This window comes from Diorhabda carinulata, chromosome 2 (assembly GCF_026250575.1).
Source record: "Diorhabda carinulata isolate Delta chromosome 2, icDioCari1.1, whole genome shotgun sequence".
Taxonomy (NCBI): Eukaryota; Metazoa; Arthropoda; class Insecta; order Coleoptera; family Chrysomelidae; genus Diorhabda; species Diorhabda carinulata.
The window spans coordinates 31,702,747-31,728,740 of record NC_079461.1 but is presented as its reverse complement, the minus strand read 5'-3'; the positions used below and the strand labels follow the sequence as shown (position 1 = coordinate 31,728,740).

Here is a 25,994-nt window from a genome sequence, read left to right as displayed (position 1 = left end):
AAGTTTTTGCTGTATGTTTTAAGCGATACCTCGTTCTTTTTTCGTTTATTTAAATAGTTTGATCAGAGGACCAATGTGAACTATAACGTGGGGTAGTTTTATTAAAGAAATTTACCTAATATAGAAATAAGGACTTTTTGCAGTGAATAACATCTATAGCCCTGTATCTCAAAAAATTGTTTCAATAATTACAAGAGATACTACAATCTCGTTTTCTCTGTTAATTAGTCTTGAGAAATCGGTAAAACACCGGCAACGCTCCTAAGTCTGGCAACGCTGTCGAAAAAGATTGAAACAAAACATGTTTGTGCTTCAGTCAGTTATGTTGAGTATATAATCTTAGGTTGTGTCTGTGTCATGATAGATAATGAATTATTGTTACGAACAAGTTCGCAAAATGTTTCCTTAAGCCGATCCTCTCTAGCTACTACGGAATTTTAAAAATTCGGCGAATTTCAGATTTTTTATAAATGGCGGAACTCGTTTGATGGTTATTTGTATGTAATTTTTTCATTATCAGGCGGTTTATTTACAGTATTTCTTATAAATAATCTCTAGAAACATATACTTATTTTTTTTGTAGAATTTTATTTAGATAATAAGTGATTTGTGTAAATCCAGTCAGTTTTAAATAAATAGTCGTAGTGAACAGAAATAATTAGCAAAGTAGTCAATAAATTACTAAGTGATGGTGACAAATGCTCGTAGTATGTAAAAAATTGAGAACGTAAGAGACTGTGTTTATTAATTTACCCCAAGAACAGAAAGAGTGTAAATGAATAAGAAAAGCATTACAGTATAAATACATGCTGATAAAAGTGACAGTTAAGTTATAGAGAATAGACAAATTAGATTCCTTTTGCTGAATAAAAATGACTTATACAATATTTACATTGGCACCATTTCGAGAGGCACTGAAGGGCTCTTACTCATCCTGGAATTTGAAGCACGTCCTGGAATCCCGCGTTTATAATTATTGATCTGGAACTTCGATTTCTTCTTATAAAAGTTGGGATTTACAGTTTTTCTAACCGCAAAATGTTTTAATAATTTCATTTTCATTCTTTGTTTACTAATATTCCACCATACATTTCTCAGACAAAAAGAATCATTTTTTTTTATTATACTATCATTTCTTCTTTAGGTCCAATGTTACAAGTGGGGTTTAAACCTCAAACTTTTGTTTAAACTACAGATACCTTTTTTTACATTTTATACTGACAAACTTCGGTTTAAACGTCACCGGCGGTCTGGGGGTAGTTTGACCTTCAGTTGTTAACTTAATGAACCTAGCAAGGATTTTGATAAGAATTTATGAAATTGTTGTTTTTTACTATTTCTCGAAAAGTATGCGAAACTTCTAATTAATCGGACATTTAGAAGTACTTGAAATCCAGTTCAAAGATTCTGTGGCATGCTAACTATTCTGGAATAATAATTTCTTATTAGGCAATATTGCACGAACCTAACCCAGACAGAGATACAACCTCTTTCGTTGGGAACCAATAGGATCTGTTAATCATTACCTAATTTTTGCCTTATATTAATTCGAATGTGAAGCATCATAGGTAGTCCGATTATTGAAACCAAGTTTAATGCATTATTTTCTTTCATAATAAATAGTAGTTATACTACAAAGAATATGGTCAACCATCATTCGTTAGCCTGAAGATAAGATATAACTTGATGAACCTAGCAAGGATATTGATTCGAATTTATGAAATTATTGTACTTTTACCAATTCTGGGAAAGAATTCAAAATTTCATTTCTGCAATAAAGAATAAAACTACTATTATTTAATGATCATATTTTATTACATTAATACTAATAATCATTAAATCTGGAATTTTTATAAAATCATTATATAACATTTATTATAACACAAATGTAAAATTTAGTATTAAAAGAAAGAAGTTTCATTTATAATTTAACGTAGATTTATTTATATTTCAATGTAACACTGGTGTAGATGATTCTACTCAACAAATAACACAAATATAATCCGGAACTTTAGACGTTGTACAATATATCCAATATTGCCAGTCTGTTAACATAGTATTTATAAATCCGAAGTATTTTCCAACATTTCCATTAAAAAAGTATCGATAGATACTTCTCCAATTAGCCTAAAAAACCAAACAAATTAATACTACATACGGATCTAAGAATTAGGGGGGAATAGGATTAGGATAGTGTTTTATAATTTTTTTGTTATAAAAAATTGATAAATTGTATTGAAACTATGAAAATATTTAATACCATTATTTAATTATATACTATAATTTTTTTGAAGAATCTCTTTGAAAAATACCGAATATATAGTCTAAGAACAAAGGGTTTTAACCTGATACTACAACCAACAGAAATGATTTTTGGTATACGAGCAGTTTTTGAACGCTACTTACAAAAGGTTACAAAATTTCAATACAATATGTATGAACAAATTTGTGGAACGTGAAAATTTGCACAAATAAGGTCTCTACATATTTTTTCGAAAAAATGCTTCCTTTATGATATAATGAGTTATAATTGATCTACTCGTCAACAACTCGGAATACTATAAAACTTGCCTTGATGCTCGACTAAAATCTCTATTTATTACCCCTTATTTTTGGGTAAAAAATTCCAAAATAAATCCTTCAACAATTGATACATACAGTGCTGTCAAAAGTGATTTATATTGTTTGTTTTTGTTATGTAATTTTATGAATTTTTCACTGGATTATTTCGACAAGGGGGTTTGTTCTAAGATTCAGTAGGTTAAAATTCAACAAAGAAACTATCCTTCAGAATTGATTTTAATATTTATAAAATGGGCTTGTTACGAAAAAAAAATTCCAAAATGAAAATTTCTATCCCGCGAAAAAAAAACGAGCACAAGGATTTGAAGCTACGAAAGATCGCTCAACACTTCTACTGGGTGGTAACGCAAACTGAGGTTTCAGATTAAAACCACCACTAGCTCATCGTTCCAATACCCCAAGAGCGATTAAAGGCATATCGGATTCAACTTTACTTGTAATTTGGGAACCTAATAAAAAATCATTGATAACCATTAAAATTTCCCAGGATTGGTTCACTGAAAATTTATGCCCTTCTGTTATTAAAAAACTTGAACAAAGGGCACTACAATTAATTGATAATGCTACAAGCAACCGACAAATTTATCAGACTTAACAACATGCATTCCAGTGGAAGTGGTTATCTGCCTTAATTCAACCAGTGGACCAAGGCATTATATCCTTTTTTGGAATTAGATAACTGAAAGATCTTTGAAAGGAGTATGGAAGAACATTTGGCCAGATTTAAGCAAGAGCAAGAGTTCGAACAAAAGCAAAAAGAACTTTGGAAGGCGCTTGTCAAAAAGAGTTTGACCACACTGAAATTATGGACCAATTTGTTGAAAATGATCCAAATTTTGACTGGAGTTCAAAAGCAAAACGCAACCTACATACATTAGATGCCTTCTTGAAAAAATTGGAAACACAAAATAGACTGAATGGATGATTTAGAATTTTTATATTGGATTAATTTTTATTAAAAAAAAGTTTCGGAATTTTCATTTAAAATTTTACAATTCATGAATTGAAGAACTATGTAACCCTATTACCCCTTGAGTTTAGAATTACCTGAAGAAGAATAAATGTTCCAAACATTTAAGTCCTATCGATCTCAGTGCTGGTAAACGAAGTAATAGTTTTGCAAACCTTCCAGGTTCGTTTGGATGTGTGGTACGAGTATATTCCTCCAGTACACCATAAATTTTCTCTCTCAATATTTCTACTTCTTGTACTGATTTCAAACCACGTACGTCTTAAAAAGAAATGACCAAATCATCAAGATTTTTATAAATAATTACAAAAAAACAGTTAAAAAAAATAAGAATAATAACGTACCAGGATTGTAAAGTATTATGGCTCTAAGACATCCCAATTCTGTTTTGTCCATTTTCATTTCTTTCATTTTATTTACAAGTTCTGATAATACCCTATCGTAGATATTACCAACCCCTACGGAATGAGCAGTTGTCCTACAGAAATAAAATTGAGGTTCGTTAATAAAAATTAATTCATGATGTGATCAACTTAAAAATTAAATTACTGTCCCCGTCAACAATTAAGGGGTAACACAGCTGTAAAAATTTCAAAAAATCAATATGTTTCCTTCAAATCAATATGTATCCTTTAGCAACTATTTCTACAAGGTACACACGGATAGAATACATATTCTATGGTATGGAAACTTTTGAATTTGTTTCTAAAATTATTTTATTTTTTTTTTATTTATCACAGCCATTTAAGGCATCAATTGTTGAAATGCTTGGAAGGATTTCGCCAATACTAAATGTCCCATACCTCCACTTTAGTTGTCGTAAGCTAGCTTCTGCCTTTAACTTCATAGTTTCATTACCACTTGAGAAATACAAGAACCTATTGATGAAGCATTGAAGGGTTCCATCAATTCAGCATTTGTTCATTTCAAGATGGACTCAGAAAGTAGTACGAGCAATTTGAAACTTCCAAAAAAATCTAATCCTCACATACACTAATTAAAAATGGTATGTATCCTGAAATAGTCCCCGTGGTTTAGTTTATCGTCCCTATTTAATGTCAACATTGAGTGTTTTAGCCATTTCCTTAACGTCCAACAAAATATTTTCAAAATGAGATTTCGTATCTGATCTGCTCGTCTCTAAATTAATGATTGAATCTCTTAAACTTGTGCAGCTTTGCCAGTTCAGCTGGACTTTTTGGAACCTTTGTTGTTTAAACTAGTAATACACCAACACTCACAATTACACTGTCGGACGCACGTTTCCTTCAGTCTCTGAAGACGATAACTTGGTTATCGAAACACCCACAAGTACACTGTCTGACGCGCGTCTCTGAAGACGATAATTTGGTTACCGAAACGCGCGTTAGACAGTATAATTGTGAATATTAGTGTAGTGCTAGTATAAACAGTGTGATCAGCTTTTGCTAGGTCAACGTAGCGTACGTGCCAAAACGTCACTCAAACAAAACAGACCTACTTTGAACTCTGAGTCACACAAAGCCCTTGATAGAATTTCTGCTTTTTATCCTTCCAGTCACTTACTTCATCCAAGGTTTCTTCAATTGAAGACAAGGTTGAAACGACTTGTAAAGCTTCATCACGTCTCTCAACCCATCACTTAACCGTTTGAGTTTTCCTTCAATATGAGCTCGTTTAAAAAAAGAAAAGAATGTATTATCACGGTCGTGTATTGTAGCGGCTTTAGAAGATGGCCGTGTTCAGCGCGAAACGGCGAGAAACGTTGGTATAAGGCTCTAGAGTAAGGCATCCAGCGGTACTAAGAGAATTGTTTGCTTAAGCGAGGACTTAATTCGGGACGAGGCAGGAACTACAGCTAGAGATGACCGTTTCTAGTGCTTTGAGAAACTGAACGGTCACGGCAGTTTCTCTTCGAAAGTGAGTGGAAATTAGAAGGCGACTTTATGCTGCTGGATCATCTTCTCGAAATAGAGCTACTGGAACGCTGCTTTCTCGAAATGCCAGGTTGAATTTTGCACGAGAATACCTTTCTTGGATAATAGGAGATTGGGATCGCGTATTGTTTTCCGATGAATCTCGATTCTGTCTTACGGACTCAGTGTAAGAGTGTGGCGACGACAAAACGAGAGACATACTTAAGCGTGTATTGACCAGCAATGTCCATTTGTTGTGGGATCAATTATGGTATGGGGACGTATATTTTTTAACGCTCGCACGTAGTTAGTCTTTATCGAGAATGGGACGTTGACTGCGCAGAGGTTCTAGAACATCATTCCTAGTTTTTCTTTGATACGACTCAACCTTTATGCATGTTAATGTACGGCCCCTCACTGCTCGGATAGAATAGAATCTTTACGAGGTTCAAATCACGCAATTTATTTGGCCCGCTCGCAGTCCAGACTTCATTCTTTTTTTCAATGATGGCTATTTTAATAGATTGGTAAATACTCGAATTAAATTTATGGTTGTAACGAGATGTCATTGATGTATTTTGGATTTCTTTCACAGCAACCATGTTGTCTGATTCCATAACCGAGCATCCATCGGTTCCAATTTCTACACATCTTTCCAAAGGAAACTGTAGCTCGCCTAAAACAATTTGGTCTAGGGATTTTCCAGTCAACTCGTTTTCAAGGGTTCTCACTGTCTAGTCTAACCTTTATTGGTTCCAAATCACATCTTTATCATCATCACTCTCATTCACTATTCAACTAATCAAATCGAAATTGCCAATTGCCAATGGATGTCTCATTTTCATTATCGGTATATGCTTACTTATTAACTATAAGTCCTGTAGCTAAAACGATCCCTTCTTGAGCTTGTATAGATCTGTGGGAAAACGCGGCTATCAAAAGTTCATTCCATCCCGCTCGTAACAACAGCACTTGATCTGAAACTGGAAGTAAGGTAAAGTGTGGTATAAGTTTGGCCCATTCGACTAGTTGCAATAGTTGCTTATTTGTAGCTTGACAGATATTCGTATTCTGAAAAAAAAAATACCAACTGTTAATAGAAATTTTGGGATTTTTGTAAAAACAATAATTACATCAAGTGAACCGGCCGGATCGTTAGCCTCAACTCTTCTTTCTGCTTCTAGGAGCCTTTCTATAGGCATCTCGGTTTGAATATTTGAAGTGGATTCTACTTCCGATGTATCTCTATCTTTTGTTCTTTGTCTTTCTTCCTGCACAGCCTCTCTCTTCATACCCATTGCAAGACATTTTTGATATCGACAATACTGACACCTTGAATTAGATACCAACAGCCAAATTTTAGATTAAAAACTAATAAATCAAAGGAATAGGTATACCATCACTCAATGAGTCATGTGACTAATCCACAGATGGAGCTACCATTGTCAAATCTATGAAGTACCAACTATATGTTACTGGTTTGGTGAGTTTAAACGTGATGATGATTCAGAGCAGTATATGGCCATGTTTACACGTAATAAATCAGATTTTTTGCGTCGATATGTGACAAAGGATGAAACATGGATCCGTCACTTCACTCCGGAATCAAAACGATCATCTGCAACCGATGTTCTACGTCCAAAGACACAACAGTCACCTAGGAAGGTTATGGCTTCAGTATTTTGGGATGCACACGGAATATTATTTATCGACTATCTTCAAAATGGAGAGCAATAAATATCGAATACTACATAGAGTTGTTGGATTATTTGAATGCAAAAATCAAGTAAAAACGGCCTTAATAATATGTCGAAGTAAAAACCAATGTTTGACCAAGACAATGCACCGATTCACAAGTCGATGGCAACGATGGTTCAATTGAACGAATTCCATTTCGAAAAGCTTCCTCATGCTTAGATAAGCAAAATGCTTATCGGTAAGAAATTCAGCTCTAATGAAGAAGCAATTGTTGAAATTGAAGCCTATTTTGAAGCAAAAGATAAATCCTTCTACAAGAACGGCTTCGAGAGGTTAAAGAAGCGTTGGAATGATTGTATTGGAGATTACAGATGAATAAAATCGATTTTTGGCAAAAAAATGTGTTTTTCTTAGTTAGTCACACGACTTATTGAGTGGTGTGTTAAGATTTATAGAGTAGACATAGTGATCTTCTGATTTAGCTCTCTTTCGGAATCATCTTTTGAAATTATCATACGTGTAAGTAATAAAACAATGATATCAAAATTGTAAGGTGAGACCACCGGTGGCAGACATTTTAGTGAGGTTATTTCATTAAAAAACAATTTCAATTAAAAGCAAATGAAGAATTTTCAATGCAGGGCTATTAGATAATTAGTACTAAGTAAACTGATATAATTCGAAATTCTCAAGATTTTTTTTCTTTCGATATGCATTTGTTTATTTAAAAGTGCAACTGGTCTTATACTAGAAATTGCCAAAGTCAGATATCACCGAGTACCATTGTGAACACACTGTTTAGATTACCACTAAACCAAAACTGACAATTACACTGTCTGACGCCCGTTTCGATAACCAACTTATCGTCTTCAGAGATTGAAGGTAAACAGTAAATAAACTAGTGTAATAATTGTGTGAGTGTAGTGGTAGAGTAAACAGTGTGTTCAGTATAAATATTAACATCCAAAACTTTGAAAATTTCAAGAACTAAGAAGAGCAGGAGCTCTTCCACTCATATAAGAGCTTATGCGGTCTCCGAACGATACACCGGCGTACAATCAAAAATTTAATACAGTTTTCAACAGAATTGGAAGCTAATGAAAAAAAAATGGATAGTAACTGAAACACTTACCTGTTTCTTTGTCTTTTATCGATTATACAATTTTTTTCTTCCCTACAGGCATACGATAAATCCTTCCTCACAGTTCTTTTGAAAAATCCTTTACATCCTTCGCAACTGAAATATAAATATTGCAAAAAAATACTGAACAATCTAACAAATTGTCAAAATCAGCTGATATCCACTTAAAAGTAACCGCTGTGGGGTAAACAAATGCTTTTGCCGTTTTTGTGTGGTTATTTGTTCGATTTTAGACCTAATTATTCACAGTTTTATTGCAACCTCGCTTTTTAAAGAATTGCTACTAACAAACGGCGAAACTTCTTCCCTAAAACGTATATGCGGTAAATATAATCTGAAACGCAAGTATATTGGAAACTTGTGGAAAATGAGCAGGAATCTAACTGAAGCGCCTCCACCTAAAGCTTTCACTAACAAAGATCTAAAAAGATTTTATGAAGTCCTTTTAACACCACGAAACAAAAAAAAAACAAAACAACTCTCACCAAAACAACACGGGTACATGCAGGTAATTCAATTGTTTACCCCACGGTCGCCGGTTTGTCGTAGATCAGCTGTCTTTTTAGATTGCCCAGAGGTTATTCTTCTTTTCCCTGTCACTTGGCCTTGATTATGCAGGTCTCGAGGATGCTGTTCTGAAGAGCCCTCGAGAATATTGTAACCTGGTGATTCATGGAATTGCAGAAGCCTTAATGAGGATATTATAACATTTCAAAACTGTCATGACAAAGCTTGAAGTACAAATTAAAGTGGTTGAAAATGTAAATGACATAAGGAGGTTATGAGAGAGGATAAGTATTGTTAGTACACCTGCCATTAAAAGTGACAGTGATTATTTGAATATTTGTATTTTAAAGTCCAATGTCATTCAAATTCGCTTATTTTATTATCAAAATAGAGCAAAAATGTATGATATTTGTATTAAATGTGTAAACTTCTTTCTTGGATGGCCAGAATAAATTAAAAAAAAAAACTTTTTCAAAACGATCTTTATTGTGTTTACATCTGTCTGACCAAAGTCTCGATCAGTGTTACCAACATAACCTCTCAAGATTCCCTTTCTAGAGCGCGGAATTCGAATTAAAATATAAAAATGCTTAAAAGTGATGTTTTATTTTGTGAGCGAACAAGTTTGAGAAACGAATATAACAATATTTTGATTATAATATAGTCGAATTTGGTATGACATTATACTTAAAAATGAATTTTAAAATTCAAATAATAACAAAAACGCGTTATAAATTATTTTTAACACGCTTCGACGTAAACAATCACTTTTAACACTGTTGACTGTCATTTAAAGTGGCACTTTCATGGCAGTTGTACAAAAAAATATATAGAAATGGAGGGTACAAAAAAATCGGAAATTTTGAAGCAGTGGAGAAATTAGATAAAGATTAATTCAAGGAAATACAGACAGAAACTGGGGAATCAAAGAGAAAGGGCAAGGAGCAAAAAGAGAGAATAAAAAAAATCACACGAAAACAGAAAATTTATAAACAGTAACAATGAAGATGATATGGGGGTGACTGCAATAAAAAGAAAATTTAGAGAATACGAAGCACGTCTTCACGAAATAAGATGGGGTTAAAATGGAAAGATAGACAAGGGAGAATACGTTGTAATAAGATATTTCAGAAACGCTTAATGTTTTACATCACAAGTTTTTTATCTAGAAAACTAATCCAACATTCAAGACCCCAAGGTCCTATATTTTTAGCTATTTTTCATAGTACGTTAGCAATTCACTAGATTAAACATTGTGTGTGAATTTTTCAAGGCGATGTACTTGTTGATTTTTCGAAATTCGTTTATGACCAGATCATTAACAGTCTCTAGGCTGTGAATTTTTCTAATAATTGTTGTTTAACGATAATAGATTGGAAATGAAAATTGCCGAAATAGAAAGTTTATTCGCATAAAGAAAGACTAAAACATTGATTGAATGAAAGTTATCTCACGTAAAAATCAAGGTCAAATTCCATAAATAATAGTTTGGTCAATATAATAAACATATTGTTCCGAACGAAGTCTTCTTTGGTGAGCGCCTTTAGGAGCTCCGCCGTTTTTTACTTTACCGCTTCAATCGACTCAAATCGGCTCCCTTTCAAAGTAGATTTTATCTTCGGAAACAAAAAAAGTCGCACGGTGCCAAATCTGGTAAGTACGGCGGATGTTGGAATACTAGAGTGCGCTTACTGGTCAAATACTGCTTAACAGATAGCGCGTTATGAGCAGGTAGGTTGTCCTGGTGCAAAATCGGGTCATTTTTTACGAACTCGTTCTCGCAGTGTTGCCAAAACTGACAAATAGTAAGTCTGGTTGACAGTCTAACTTTCTGGAACCCTCGGCCCTCACTAAAGCGCTTACACCACTCAAAAACACGCGCACGACATAGAGAATTGTCCCCATAGATCTGTTGCAACAATTTATAGAACTTAGTCGGAGTTTTTTTCAATTTAAGGAAAAATTTGAGATTGATACGTTGCTCCTGTTTTTCGTCATACGTGGATTTCGTTTAAAACCGCTACTGCACAAATACTATAATACCCTATACATCTAGGGCGCCCTATAGGCGCGTAGTCTCGTTATTTAATATCCAGACGTCGTATATAGAAATCGAGCAAGCAGTTTCCGTAGAAATCCAATGAAATCAATTAATTCGAAGTAACCTGATTGAAGACAACCAATCAGTAAAACAAACATACTGAAAACAGATCCCATGGGCTCTATAGGCTCTAAAACAATTCAGGAATAAAATACGAGATCTGGCTTTCAAATAACGTGATTGAATGTGTTACAGGAAAAGTGTAAATACGACAAACCCCAGCCACCAACAGTTGTTACCATGAAACAATCTGATACGAAAGCAGTACTGCTCGCTAATGTAAACAAATCAGTATAGCGGCACCTTATTAGCATCTTAGTTCTTTTATTCTTAAATATGACAGTTTATCAACGATTTCACGGAAAAAATCAAAATACAATTTATTGAAAGAAGTGTATAAGTGTATGTTTATTGCACGTTCAAGATGATTATTATCTGGGTCGCCCTTCCACGTCAAAACTCAACCTAAAACTATGTCAATTGATAATGAATCCGTACGATAAATTTAACAGGCAAAAAGTGCGTGTAAAGATGTTTGTACTGATACTTTGAATGCTACTGAAATGACCCAAATTGACCCCAAAGGATAATAACAATAATTGATAATACGTTAAACATTTCACCAAAAGCCAAAAAAAGCTCGAATTAGTAAAGTTTCCAAATCATAGGATTCTTATCGAATCGATATAAAAAAAGCGACTAGAGTTGTGGAAAGAGAAGTCTTGAGTCCTCTACCTAATCAATGCGAAATGAATTGACGCAGAAGAAGAAGTTTCCAGCCAAGTTCAACATCCCAGCGTTGAACCATTCACCTTATTGGCATTTAAAACATATTTAGGGCTAAAACTATGGAAGATAAAACGGCGAACGTCTAGAATGAGCTGAAAGAAGAAAACTGTGGCTGAATTCGAAGCTATTATTTTTCGACTTTAAACAAGCATATGATTCAATATTAAGAAAACACCTGTACCAAGCTCTAGCAAAACTTGCCATACCTAAGAAATTAATATGGAAACCTATTAAGGTCCAAAGATATTTCCAGAGTAGCGAAGCTAAGAATTTACCGGACAGTTATACAACCTACGGTGTTATATGCTAGTGAATCCTGGGACATAAATAAGAAAGAGGAAAAAAGGCTAAAGGCATGGGAGATAGGAGTGTTAAGATAAATTTTTGGAGGAACAAGAAGAATAAATGCATTGGTTAGGGCATATAGCCAGAATGGAAGAATATACATTACTTCGAAGAAAACCAACACACGTTCGGTGTAAAAACATTTAATAAAAAAAATGATTCTTACGTCATTACTCGATGGGTATTTCGATCTTATTACTAATTACACAATAGTAATCAATGGCCGAGTGTAAATTTAATCAAATCATTGTTGAAAACTTCGAAGGAGCTGACACAACTTGAAACTATATCCCTTTAAGACACAGAGGTGATATTCCCTGGCCTTCCTACAGCCCAGATTTATCTCCAGCTGTTATATTATTATGAGGATTTCTTAGAAATGAATTAACCAATAACAAGACTTGATTTGAAGCAGAACATTCGTGAGTCAAGAGTTTTAGAAAATATTGGGGCCATTATCCAGGAATAAGATGGCGGGAAATGAAAGACAAAGGATAGGAAAGAATGGAAACTGCTGTGTAAAAGGGGCCAAAGTAGTTACTCAACTTCAGTATGCCTTAAATACGAAAGAAATGTTTCAAGATTAAGTAAGTGGTAATTTCAGAAGTGCAAACATTTATGGCTCGGTGGGTGAGGGAACAAAAATATAATTTATAAAAATAAAACAAAGTCTTATTTTTAACCGCCCACACCCCGTGGTAGTACAAATTTTTAATTTATTTAAAACACCAAATATATCCAAATTTCTAACCACTTATAGACTTAATCCGTTCCTGTTCGTGCATAATTATAATAGATATGCTTCGTGTTTAAGATCTACTTTTTCCATCACACGATATTATATATATATATATATATATATATATATATATATATATATATATATATATATATATATATATATATATACGTCTTTTTTGTACATGATCCCACAGGGAGATATATCAGTGTTTGAAATCTCATGACATTTAGTCAGTTGCAATGTTCGTCGCATTGAGTATCGTACATTTTATTATTATTTCAAGGTCGGTACGACTAATCGTGATGTAATACGCGAATGCGAGGCCACGGTCACGGTATTAGAATTATTTTTTTCACTGTCACAAAATGAATTATTTCGTTTGACATTGTTACAAATCGGTAGCTATTTATACCGATTTTAATTATAAAGACAGTTAATAAATATAATATAAAGATGTAGGGCCGAAACCCACTGGCAACTCTCCACGCCACTCCACGCCACGTGTCGAATATGTTTTTCCATTTAATTCAATTGTCTGCGCGCACACTCAAACCACCACACTCCACCCCCCGCCATCCCACGTGGGACGACTAAAAATTCTCAGACAATTGAATTATATGGAAAAACATGGGGTTGGGTACCTTCTTTCTGGTGGGTTTAGGCCCTTAATATTCGGAATATAGCCTATTGTATTCTATTGGTAGGTATATTCACTTGCAACAAAACAATCCGAATGAACCAAACGCGCCGCGCGCGCTCTATCAAATTCGTCTAGTCGGTACGTTGCGCCGAACAGAGCATAACGCTTAAAACATTTTCGGAGGTTTGTCGGTAAACGGGACTTGCTAAAAGAGAATTTATTCGTTCGCTGGTGTTCAATTTTGAACGTTAGTTGCTTTTGTGGTGTTTTAACTGTACGTAGCTATGGAGTAGAGCAGGGAAAAGTGTTTAAAGAGTTGTCGTGGTGGAAAATGATTCGTTTTTTGCGATTGTTTCGAACACATCTGGCAAACAAATGCTGGTGTACCATTCAAAATTGACCGTTGCTCTAATGGAATGGCGTAATTTCCAGTGTTTCGTGCACCAACAACTTTCGTTCATATGCACAGATCCATGATGCATCGCCTGTCATCATCTTATAGACGTCTTTTGAAGTAATGCGATTGAATTTTTTCATCCTTTCTTTGCATTGATCGATAGGAGCTTTTTTTGAGCGATTGTCAAATTATGAGAACAAATCTTTTTGGCAACCAAACGTTCACGCAATTTTGAATGTATACGAGTGGAACTAATGCCCAAGTATTGCCTCAATCTCACGGTATGTCACGTGACGATCTTGCAATATTAATTTACGCACATCATCGATGTTTTCTGGCACAACAGCCGATTTTGGACGACCTTCACGTAATTCAACCCGTAGCGAAGTGCGAGCGCGTCTGAATTTGTAAAATCAGCGAAACACGGTTCTTGGAGATGGCGCTTCATCACCAAAAGTCGAAGCAGCTTGATCAGCACACTCCTGTTGGTTTAATCCATGTCGAAAGTCATAGAAAATCGAAAAGTTCGCGGTTTAATTCCATTTTTTGACCAAGATGAATATTTCGAGTATCTGTAAACAACTGAAATAGCACTCGTATGACAACACGTTCTGAGTACGTTCACCATTAAAGAAGGCAATGTCAGATTTGACATATTCAAATCAGTATTGCCACATCTCAAAACTTAAATAGCAAACCTCTTAATAAATGGTTTCAGTTATCTGGTAACGTCAACTGTTACCACTAGTGAAAAAGTTTATAATAGTTCATTATCACAGTTCGAAAGAGAAAAGGGATGGAGGGAACGAACTCCAGTACTAATTGTGAATTGATGCCTTTATTAGTTTTGTTAATACCTTTTATAGCATTAAAATTGATGTAAGCGAAGTCATTTTCACTAATGGTTCTATTCATATTTATTTGAAAAAATATTATTGTAACCTCAACGTTTCGTTAAACTTTTTTGGTAAATTTATGTACTGAAATCGAAGCGAAACTTGAATTTTTTAAAGCTTCTAATTACCTGTACACCCCGTAATGTTTCCCACTAGCTCTATCTCCACATATTGAACACAAGTGTTTAGAACCGCTTAAGGGATGGTTGGGAGGATATGGCGAGTTAGCTTTCTGTGATCCTGCGGGACTCAGTAAATTACCATGGCCAAGGTTGAAAGATCCCGGACTGTTTGGTCCTTGAGGGCTAAATTGGTTTAACGTAGATGCGTCTGGTTTGATTTCTAGCGGAGATTGCGGTCCTAAAGTACCCATAGAAAGATTCGGGTCGATGCTAAGTGCTGTAAATAAATATTAAGTTAAAAAATCATCGGGACATGTTAAACTCGATAAAATTCATGGTTTAAGAGATTTGTAGATTTCTAGATCGTTGTACATCCCAAGGAAACCGTTCGCCATAAAGAGACATTCTGAAGAAAATTGTAATTATTCAATGAAAAGAAATTTCTAATTGAACTGTATACTGTCATCGTGTTAATTACATGAGGAAAAATCGAAATGTAGAATAATTGAGTTGGTTAACCTACAACTTATTAAATAAAAACAAAAAAAACTATAATGAATGTTGTAAATAAACATCTTGCACTTCTACACACTTCCGGAGTCTACGGAGGATTTTCTTTGAACTTGGAAGAGAATTCCAAGATCCTGCTTTATAGAGTCTGAATGGAAAGGTTTCGTATCTAAAGCCTTTTTGAATTTTTTATTGTTTTCCTTATTGAAATTGCACATCCTTCATTTCTTTCAGTTTCTTTTCTTCGATTTATGACTAAGTCGATTATAATTTTATCTGCACGAGCGTGGCTCCTTAACCATCTCGCCCGGGACTGTCGCTTATTTCGAGTAAGACGTCTTTGTTTCTGTTTCGTGTAGCAGTTGACTACTAGCTAAAACAATCTGTTGCCCTTTCGATTTCTTCTGGATCTTTAAGCCTTATCTCCAAATCAACTGCTTCATTAATTTCGTTGTGCATGCATCTCAATCTGTTTAAGAGTCGTGTTGCGATAATAGGTGAGTGGTGAGAATTTAAGTCATAACTGGGCAGGATATCCGTGTAATGTTTCTCTAATTGATGTTTAAGAACCGCATGTAATAATTCTTTATACCGATTCAAAAGGCGGAACAATTCCTTTCGTAATACCACAACCTTTCAAAATGCCATCAAGTCATGGTCATAACAAAGTGAGAAAACGAGAAGGAATCAGAAACATGGAATATGACCCCAGGCCTGATGCAATCCACAAGATTTTTTTCCTATTCTAACAAGTGTTCCCAAAAGGCCATTTCATTTCAATTATTCATTCATTACTGGTATGCTTACTAGACACTATTTAGTGAACTACCATTTGAAGAACATCGGAAAAACCCCTGACAGCACCTCGTTTGTGAGTGCGAGGGAATCCGTGAATAAAAACTACGGGTTAAGCCCAATAGCCCTCAGACGAGTAGCAGGCTTCACAAAGACGTTGCTACTTGACTAGTGAACGGTCCCGGGTACACAATAGATCAATAGGTCAAAGTTTTAGCTAGCTAGAATCACAACCTTACGCCCTAATTCATCTAATGTATAACTCAATTATTTTGAGTGTACTTTTTGACATGTAGTATAAAGTCTATAGAAACTATACTTTGTATTGAAGCATTTTTTATTGTAATGTTACGAAATCATCCACAACATGGACCGTGAAGCCGGCCCTGCTTGATTATTTCAAAATAAAAGTGAGAGTGAGACGGAAACCGTTTGATATGTTTTCCTACATGTTTTTATCACGGCGCCCGATTTGTTTATATTGTTTGGACCAATTTCTACGAAAGCCTTTTCAATTATGTGTTTACTTTCTAGAATTATTCGAGAAATTCCTTTCGGATATAAATACGTGCTTGTTTAGCAGCGAAAAGTCAGTTTATAATTCAAAGTCGGAAGGAAATAGTAAAAATTAACCGTTGATTTAAATAAATTATAAAAGTTGTGATACGTTAATTAACATTTAGTGTAAGTGTGTATATAAATTAAGTAAGAGACAACAGCGTTAGATATAGTTCAAATAAATAAGTAATGTGTGGCAGCGCCTATCTAGTCGGTTGTATTCCTCATACCCCATACATGGAACGTAGTACAGTCGATGATAGGTGGCATATTGACAACGTGCACTAGTCGTGAATCCCGAAACCAACAGTTAGTGCTAAAATATACAAAAAGTACTATTTTTTTATGGCTATTTGTCTTATTTTGGAGATGTTCATAATAATTCATCTTTACTATCTGAATTTATCTGTTTGGCGGCCAAAAATTATTAAAACTTAACCAAAATACGGTTCTGTTCAGTCATATTATATTTTGAAGTCGACTAATTGTTTCATTTTATGTATGGGCGGACTTCACCTACAATAAACACCACTGCAAATATATATGGAACACGTAGGAGATTCCAAATAACTTAATATGATCGGTGTTGCAGTAAACCGATTGTTTTCCTGACCTTCAAGCGACTTTGTGCAATCTTTGATATTTTTTTAAGGCGGGCGCGTGTTGTTTTGCACTGAATTTCACAACAGGCCAATCAATTCTATTTAAGGTTCGCTCTTTACAAAATTCGTAAGCAATTAAGGAATTTTTTCATTATCTACTTCCCTTTTATGTTTTATTGTTTACCAAAACTGATTTTTGTGGGATATATATCTTTTCGAAATTTAGTATAATGACGTTTATCGTGTATTTGCATCTCTTCACAAATAAGTCAAGGCCGACAACATTATCTTCTGTCTGTGTTCTTAATCTAAAGTTCACTTTGTCGTCTTCCAACAAAAAGGCCATAAACAAATATTTACAACAATTAAAATCATGATTGCTAATATACAGTGGTTCTTATTAAATTATGACGCCCACAAACAATTTTAAATAAAAGTTTTAGTTTTTTGTCTGTTCCGACTAAAGACGTGATGATATAGGAATGCAAAAGTCTACCCAATTTTCGTATGAAAAAATATAATGATTTAAAATACGAGGGTTGTCTGCAAACTTTCCGATTTCAACCTGAAATAATTCGGCATGTATCGGCAAGTTGAGAAATATGGCAATACGCCACTTTGTACGGATACTTTGCACCATCATTCACGACCGCAAAATTTTAGGCAGCTGAATTTAAACGTGGACTGCCGACGAGACAGCAAAGAACGGCGAAAAGCAACGATTTCATCGAAAAAATTCACCAAATTTACAAATTAGCCCGTCAACAGACTAAATGAAACGTGGTCAATACATTGCTGTTGGAAAGTCGAACGCCGCGTTTGGAACGCTAACATGACCATCTAAATAAGAAACTTTGGTTAGCGTATTTGTCACGGTGTAAAAACGCTCATAAAAGCGTTTTCAAAATCAGTTGGTCGTAAGCATGATGGGCACCTATATAACAATAAATTCAATAAATCACTGAGACCTGGTCACAGCGTTCGTGAAGCCGCGACCAGGACTCAAGCATGGCCGTAGACTTGTTCACCTTGCACCAAAATCGCATTCGGAACATTTCTCAAACTTTATTGACGCGGTTTAAGCAAAATGACTCAGATTTTTTGAGTCCATTTATAACTGAATCTACCACCAGATACCTACGGGGTGTTCAAAGTTTAAATTTAAATTTTGATTTTCGCAATAATTTTTTATTTTTTCACAATTTCTCTTTGAAAATTGGTAATTTCACGTTTTTTGGCATCAGGAATCATAATTTGTTATTGTTACATATTTAAGGAATAACAGGAATAAGGAATAATAAAATTTTATGAAAAAATTAAAATTTATTGTACTTTTTAGAAGCAAATAACTCGATAACCGATTGAGTTACACGATTCAAAGAAGAGTAACTTTTTTTTGTAGAATTTAACGCTTTTTAATATTTTTTTATTATTTTAGTTGTAAGTTTAGCCCAAAAAAAGTTTACTTTGATTTAATTAACACAAACAAGTGTAACTAGCGCCCTCTATTAACAATGTTAAATTAGAGTGCAAATTATGATTCCTCATGCCGAAAAACGTAAAATTGCTAATTTTCAAAGAGAAATTGTGAAAACATGAAAAATTATTGCGAAAATAAAAATTTAAATTCAAATTTTGAACACCCCCTATCTCGGAAACTAGCAATATTTGCATAACGAATGTTGAGCAGAATCATCATCTTTTGAGGTCTAGAATCTACAGTTCAGAGATTGGACATTCTTAATGAATCACCCTGTATATAAATTAACTTTTATCTGATGCCATTTTGACATCTCTTTAGGTATTTATTATTTTTTTAACAGAACATAACATCAAATTAATCAGAAAATAAATTGAAGGGCATTAGAAATTTTAGCACACAAACGCAGATCTTTCAAGGTAAACAACATAATAAGTTTGTAATGTCTATTAGTTGTTGTTTTTTCAAATTACTTTTCGTCAGTTCCGCACTCAAAATATTCGCTATAATTTTAACCTTGGATATAATAAAATATAAATCCGAATGAGAAATTACATGGTGAACAATAAAAAAACATCGTTAACAATGTGATTATCCATGAACGTCCACGATTTTTTATTACACTAGTTTACACGGCTTTTATCCCCCACCTGAATATATGTTCTTCTTGGATTCTCTTTTCCATCACCCTCATTTCTTTAGGTAAGTTTAGGTAAGGTTTCAGCCTTCGTCCAAGGTTTAGCCAACGTTGGAACGCCAAAACATTTGACGCATCGTGTAGTATTGGCTTAAGAGAAAAAGAAACAAATATCAAATGATTCACTGTGCTCCTTGGTTCACCACAGTTTAGGACTAAGGAAATCTAAATAGTATAGCCAATCGAGTTCAATGGTTTTAGCCCAACGTTCAGCAAGATCGTCGAAAAAATGGCGCACTCCATTTTCAAGAACTCCTTTGGATTCAAATTGTTCCCACGCAAAAATTTCGCCGTGGATCTGAATAAATAGTTATCTAACGATGATATGAAAGATAAAAGTTTCAATTTCTGCAAGTGGAGTGCGCACGTGCAGAAAGTTTTCAACTACTACCTATACCATTGCCAACCTTTCTTTTCTTCATATATAGTGCTAGTGTCAATGTCAAAATTCGAACATCACTAAATTATAAATAAAAATTCCAGGTAAGTCAAAGTATCGAATTGTACAAGTATACTCAAAAAATATAAAATACTAAATGTTTGTATAAAAAATTCACATGTTCCAATAAGGTCATGCAAAATATTGACACGATAAATACGTAGCTTCAGGTTTAAAATTTACTAACCTAAAGATACATGCGAATTCCCAAAACCAGCTAGAGTTCTGCTCCAATGTTCTGCTTGGCCCTGTATAATAGCAGCTACTGACATCATGGGTTTTTCCTTTTTGATCATGATTTATTTTACACTTTTCACAATATTTAACACAATGCACCTAATTGTTCACAGATAAAATTTTTGGTGTTCAGCAACTTTTCGTACACTGTAAAATTTTTTTGTAAAATTACCATTGTTTTGAGAAACATAAAATTACTAATCAGTGTGTGTGAATTTAAATTTGAGTGATTTTCATAGACAATTGAGAAAATTTACTAACACTTGGTGTAATTTTACGATTTTTCAATATATTTGGAAAGTAATTATACTTAACTGCTAATTATTTTTCAATAACAATGTTTGAGTATTATACAAAATTTCTAGATGTTGATTTACTATGTTTCATTGTAGAATTACAAAAAAAATGTGATGGAAACATGTGAGAGATGGCGCTAGCTACGCCGTTTGTATTTATGCTTGAGTCTAAAACACTTAAGCATTTATTTTCAAATAAATTTAGTGAGTTTCAGATTTAGAAGAAGACGGGGATTTTATGTAAAAATAAAACCTGGAATAAATCACAACTATATCATAATAGCTTGTCAGAAACAGATACTTTATAGTGAATAAAAATATATATTTTGTTTTTCAAACTGAGCTCAAGTTAATTGAGTGATAAAGTTGCAACACTGCATAATGAATTCAATGAGCATACTTATGATGAATCTTTGATTGAAATGACAAAATTATACGGGGTGTCCCACAACGAGTTAAGACTATGCCAAAATACTCATAGTAAAATCATGAAAGTTTCTACGTTTGGGCTTTCGGATACGATCTTTTTAACTAAAATATTTTCAAAGATGGCCGACTTCCGGTTCTACATTTTTGAAATCTACATAAAATTTTAGTAAACTTAATATACAGGGTGTTCCAATTAAAAATAAAAAAGTTACAGTTACGGTTCTACCGGAAGTCGACCATCTTTTAAAATATTTTAGTTAAGAAGATCGTATCCGAAAACCCAAACGTAAAAATTTTCATGATTTTATTATAAGTATTTTGCCATATACAGATAGTTTTAACTCGTTGTGGGACACCCTGTATAGTAATAATCAAATTTTCTAGTACTGCTTAGTAAATTTTAGAAAATGTTTACTAATTTTTTCAACCTGAATTGAATTATTTTGTTTAGTAAATTTACTAAATTGTCGTGCGTTAAAACTACCTAAAATTTTTAACAGTGTACTATTTGTTACTATATACATTATTATTGTATCTTTATTTATTTAAAATCAAGGAATAATGCATGTTAGTTTCATAATTGAGAAAATATTGGAGACTATGGAAATGATCGTAATCCGGAAAAATCAGATAATAGTGGAAGATATCAATTGGTCTGATGTGGGGAGAGATTGGCGCCTATGAGACTACTGAAGCAAGTCACCGAATGGAAAACTGAAAAAGAAAACGGGAAGACCTTGGAGAAGCTCATAAGCGAAAAAAATGGAAAAATCGACAGAAATTGTAAGTGTCAACTGAATTGATAGAGAGAGCTGAAGAGCGGGAGATGTAGAGTTGTTAAATAAAATAGTCAACACTCACAATATTTTTAACAAACACGAGAAAAAATTGGTAAAACACGCGGATCTTCGCAATCGAGATTAAACAAACGCAGCACAGCGAAAATGTGAAAATAGTCGCAGTTGTTATGTCAGCAACCGGCGTCGTGTCTAAGACCATTCATTGCCAAACTGGTATTACCAAAAAACACCTTCGTGGACATCCAGAAGGATATTGGATTTTGCCACATTTAATGATGTGAACTGAGCCTAATCATTTTGATACTTTGTATCCGGGATAGATGATTCCGGCTCTATGCCAGATCTGTTTTTGTGAACCCTTCGGATTCCTAAAATAGATAGCATTACCCCGAAAATAGGGTGGAAGAGGCTCAATTGACCTTGTCAATCTTCACACACGAAAAGTGAATTATTTTACAAGAGATCAGACACCAAATCGAATTATATCAACGGCGGATAAGGATTACTTCTGAACCTCGCCTCGCCAGACCCATTACAAGCGGAACCATCTTTCCAGAGATCGAAGGCATATTAACACAAATAACTACAAAAAGAATGTGATTAAGAATCCGAACACTCAAACCGATAAATGCAGAAAGTGTCAACAAACATCAGAAACCATTGAACACTTGCTTGTAGTGCGTTAATTAAAACTGACCGGTATAACCAAGTGTGTAACAGCATTTCGCGTCAACATTTTGAACATAATCTGGTAGGTTGTGGATCTTAGTATACAAAAAAAAAGCTGTGATATTTATTTAAAAAACTATAGCAAAAATATCCGACTGTCTACCAGATAACTGTCAATCCAAATGTAGCAGTATTCGATTTCGACATAATCCCTACTTAGAAAATGATCTAATAAGTCGATTCAAAATTTGACAGGTGCGGATTGGCCTCGAAAATTTGATAGTTCGTCATAAAAAAAATATTAGCAGAGCGAATAAATTGTGCATTACATAAATTACCAAGTGGTAAACTTGTTGTTCGGGAAAAATGACCTTGACAAATCAGCAGGTAGTTCTAAATTTGAACGACGTCGATTTTTAATGATCGTAAGCAGATTGTAATGAATTAGAAAAATATATGTACTAAATGAAAAAAAAAATAATCTCAAAGTAACTATTATCTCTATACATTTGTATTACACTGTATTTAAACAACCTAAAAGCAATCCTAAAGTAATAATTTATGTAAAATTATTGTAAATAATATGCTAATCTATTTTGTCTGAAATAAATTTTGTAAAGCTTCACACAAAACAAATACTAACGTTAATAAAAATGATGAAATTATTATTGCATTTTTTCCACGACTTATTTATCGCTAAATTTATAATTTCTTTTAAAAAAAAACTCTAAAAACTGAGTAATAGTATATAAATATTTGGTATAAACAGACTGCCGCGCCGTCAAAACAATTGCGCCAACATTTGATAATATTTCTTTTATCAATATCCGCTGCACAACACAAATCTACTCCACTGTGTATAAATTAGAAAAATCGAATGTTTTTACCCCGAGACATTTTTATCTATTTATCTTGATCGCCCTTCACAAAATTATTGTTAACATAAAAACTGCGCTGTTTCACTTCGTAAGTCGCGGAACGTCTGATTTTTATTTCGAATGTTAACATCCCAGTCGACGCGGTAGAAAACGAGACGGCGCGGTTCATTCCGATTCACCTGCTACAAGGCTAGGAAGTATATCCAGAGATGTACTCACTTAGCAAATTATTTTTTCTACAAAATATCTAATACACAAAAATAAATTATAGGATTGATTATTCAATTAAAGAGGTGAAAATAAATGACTATTTGCTAACGGAAAACTTATTATTCTTTAGAGCAAATAGTATTATCTCTTTTTCTATATACAAGCTCAACTCATTGATGCAGTTTTTTCTGTTTGGTGTCTTTTTTTATTGCATGCAATCGGTTTCAAGGTCAAATTATCGGAAATGATGAATCTTGCACGTCGTTCGATATTTCTCAAAGCTTCTTTTATTACACGTGTTTGTCAGTAACCGAAACTTCTTTTATGTGAGGTTTCAACTTTCCAAAGTTAAAAGTATGTGAACCAACCAGAATGATAAATTTACTACAAACGATTATGGAGTATAGAGAGCAGCGATGGATTAAGATGACATATGGCTCGAGACTAAAATCGACCCGGGGCGCACTTAAAGAAATCAAAACTTTGTTACGGATCCAATATTACTTTTAAAATAAATCATCAAATACCACGTTGGTGGAGAAAAAAAGTATCCAGTTGTATACAATGAATGACAGTTCAAAAACCTTCCATAATGACACTGGTGTAGACAAACGGTATGGTATTAAAAGCAATTGTACATGAAATGATATATGTAGAGTAAAAAAATTCAATACCACAGATCTTTATTGGAAACTTCAACAACTTTCGTTGTACAAAAGTGTGTAAAGTTTTCCAAGACACTTGTATAACATTACGCGTCATTACTTGTCTATCAAAAACCGAACTTTCTTTTGTATAGTTCCTAACCTTACAAATTTAAAAGGTAACTAGATTTTTCCCCAGAAATTCAACTTACATACAATAAAAATTGCACCAAACGGATAAAGATACAAATTGGAGATCTTGGATTAATCAATCAGCTGACATGTTTTTGTTCAAAATAGATTGTGTCTTGTTTTGTATTGCGCGATATCTCGCCCTTTTTAACGATCTTTATTATTTTTTTGAATATTACCATTCATAGAGTTAATATTAAAGATATAGAAAGCGAGGCATGGCGACTTGTTCAAGTGGACCCGAACTGCTGATAGAGAATGAGAGAACATCGGCATACAACTCTCTATCCCTCTCTACTTTATTCTGATTTGATCGCCATAACGTCAAAGAAGAAAAGTAGAAAGAGAGAGAATGGAAATCGATGCTCTCTCTCTCTCTCTCTTCCGATAGTATCATTCCACTTACAATACGCTTTCTCTATATTTAATTTTATTATTATTAACACTATGTTGCCGGTATCTTTTGCACAATTTTTTGAGGTTAAGTTGATGAAGAGTATAGTATATCACTTTATTAAATATCATTTTGGAATATCGTTTTAAATTAAATAATGAAGCAAAAGTGAAAACAAGGAAATGTTATCACATAAAGAGGTACACATATTAAGTTATGGTGATAACAGTGTTTGGAATTAGAGATTCATGTGGTAATTTAATGTATAAAACACAAGAGCTGTTTATTTCCAAAGTTTAAAGCTTGGTGAATTGATAGTAATTCAAAAAATGTATTGTTTTATGGGCACTGATTCGAAGACTAAACTTCAGCTGTTTCAGATTCATCTCAGTGGATATAGTTAATAACAGAATAAGAGTAAAGTGGAAATTTTGATTTTGGATATATAGTTATAAAATATATCTATCATTCAGTTTAATATTTTTAAAAATGTCATTTAAAAACATACATATATATAGTTTTGTATATTTTTTACACATTTCTATTATGTTATACAGGATGGTTGCAATTTCTAGTTACGCTTATTTATCTATATTTACATATCCTACTTTTACTTGCTGCATATTTGTATAATAGAAATACCTGTCCTATAATTTTGGAGTAGAGAATTTCATATCAATTATGAATTACAAATAATTGCTAATAAGAATTAGGAATACCTAATTACCTTGATTTACAAGAAACGCGGTCACTGAACCAATTAACTCGACCCTGACTTTAGCTATTGTTAATTTGACATAAAATTTCGGAATCAACATAAACTTACCCCTATCATTCGAATCCATTTTTACGTAGAGTGTCCATCAACTACCTAAGCTTGAAACTATGGGTTTGATTCAAGTTTTTCACTTACTAATACTGTAGTACACTTTTCACATTAAGAAACATGGCCGTATATTAAACACAATTTTGTACTAGTTTCTAAATCTTGATACTTTATCGAAGCATCATATTATCTGGTCACAAATTTTAAAATTAATCGTTTAATAGTTCTTGTTTACTTCAATTATCAAAAACAATTTAAAAACAAATTTATTAACTGTATTCTATTTGCCCATTCCTTCCTAATCTATTATCACTGCCACTGCAGTCTAAATCATCGATCTTACAAGGTTATAGGTGAATAGACCAAAGTTAAAAACGTCAGTTGTCAATTCCCTTATTTTTAATTTTGAGTAAAGTTGAATAAATTATTATGAAATTATTATTTTTTAGTTATTTGTCTCTTAAATCAATCATTGATATCATCTAAGGCTAATAGAAATATTGAGAGTGATG

General features: G+C 33.5%; 1 protein-coding gene across 6 annotated transcripts; it reads right to left on the bottom strand.

The window, feature by feature from the left end:
- Positions 1-1,793: 1,793 nt before the first annotated feature.
- LOC130903571 (retinoic acid receptor RXR) lies at positions 1,794-25,825 on the bottom strand. Of its 6 annotated transcripts, none has more exons than XM_057815755.1 (9): positions 22,982-23,371; positions 20,095-20,291; positions 14,833-15,103; positions 8,279-8,383; positions 6,582-6,780; positions 6,311-6,519; positions 3,898-4,031; positions 3,631-3,814; positions 1,794-2,127 (listed from the first exon to the last, which is right to left on the bottom strand). In XM_057815755.1, the coding sequence occupies exons 2-9, from the start codon at positions 20,201-20,203 to the stop codon at positions 2,061-2,063; spliced, it is 1,278 nt and encodes a 425-aa protein (XP_057671738.1). In that variant the 5' UTR covers positions 20,204-20,291; positions 22,982-23,371; the 3' UTR covers positions 1,794-2,060. The 6 variants fall into 6 exon arrangements, with proteins under 6 accessions (XP_057671738.1, XP_057671737.1, XP_057671740.1 ...); XM_057815754.1 differs by having other exon boundaries at positions 23,226-23,366; XM_057815757.1 differs by having other exon boundaries at positions 20,095-20,243; positions 22,982-23,341.
- Positions 25,826-25,994: the final 169 nt, after the last annotated feature.

Excerpts from the sequence above, each read along its gene's own strand:
- LOC130903571 (XM_057815755.1), bottom strand. The coding sequence starts at position 20,203 with ATGATCAAAAAGGAAAAACCCATGATGTCAGTAGCTGCTATTATACAG. Across the intron at positions 15,104-20,094 it reads GAATTCGCATGTATCTTTAG|CACTTAGCATCGACCCGAAT; the intron begins GTTAGTAAATTT and ends ATTTATTTACAG. Across the intron at positions 6,781-8,278 it reads GATAAAAGACAAAGAAACAG|GTGTCAGTATTGTCGATATC; the intron begins GTAAGTGTTTCA and ends ATCTAATTCAAG.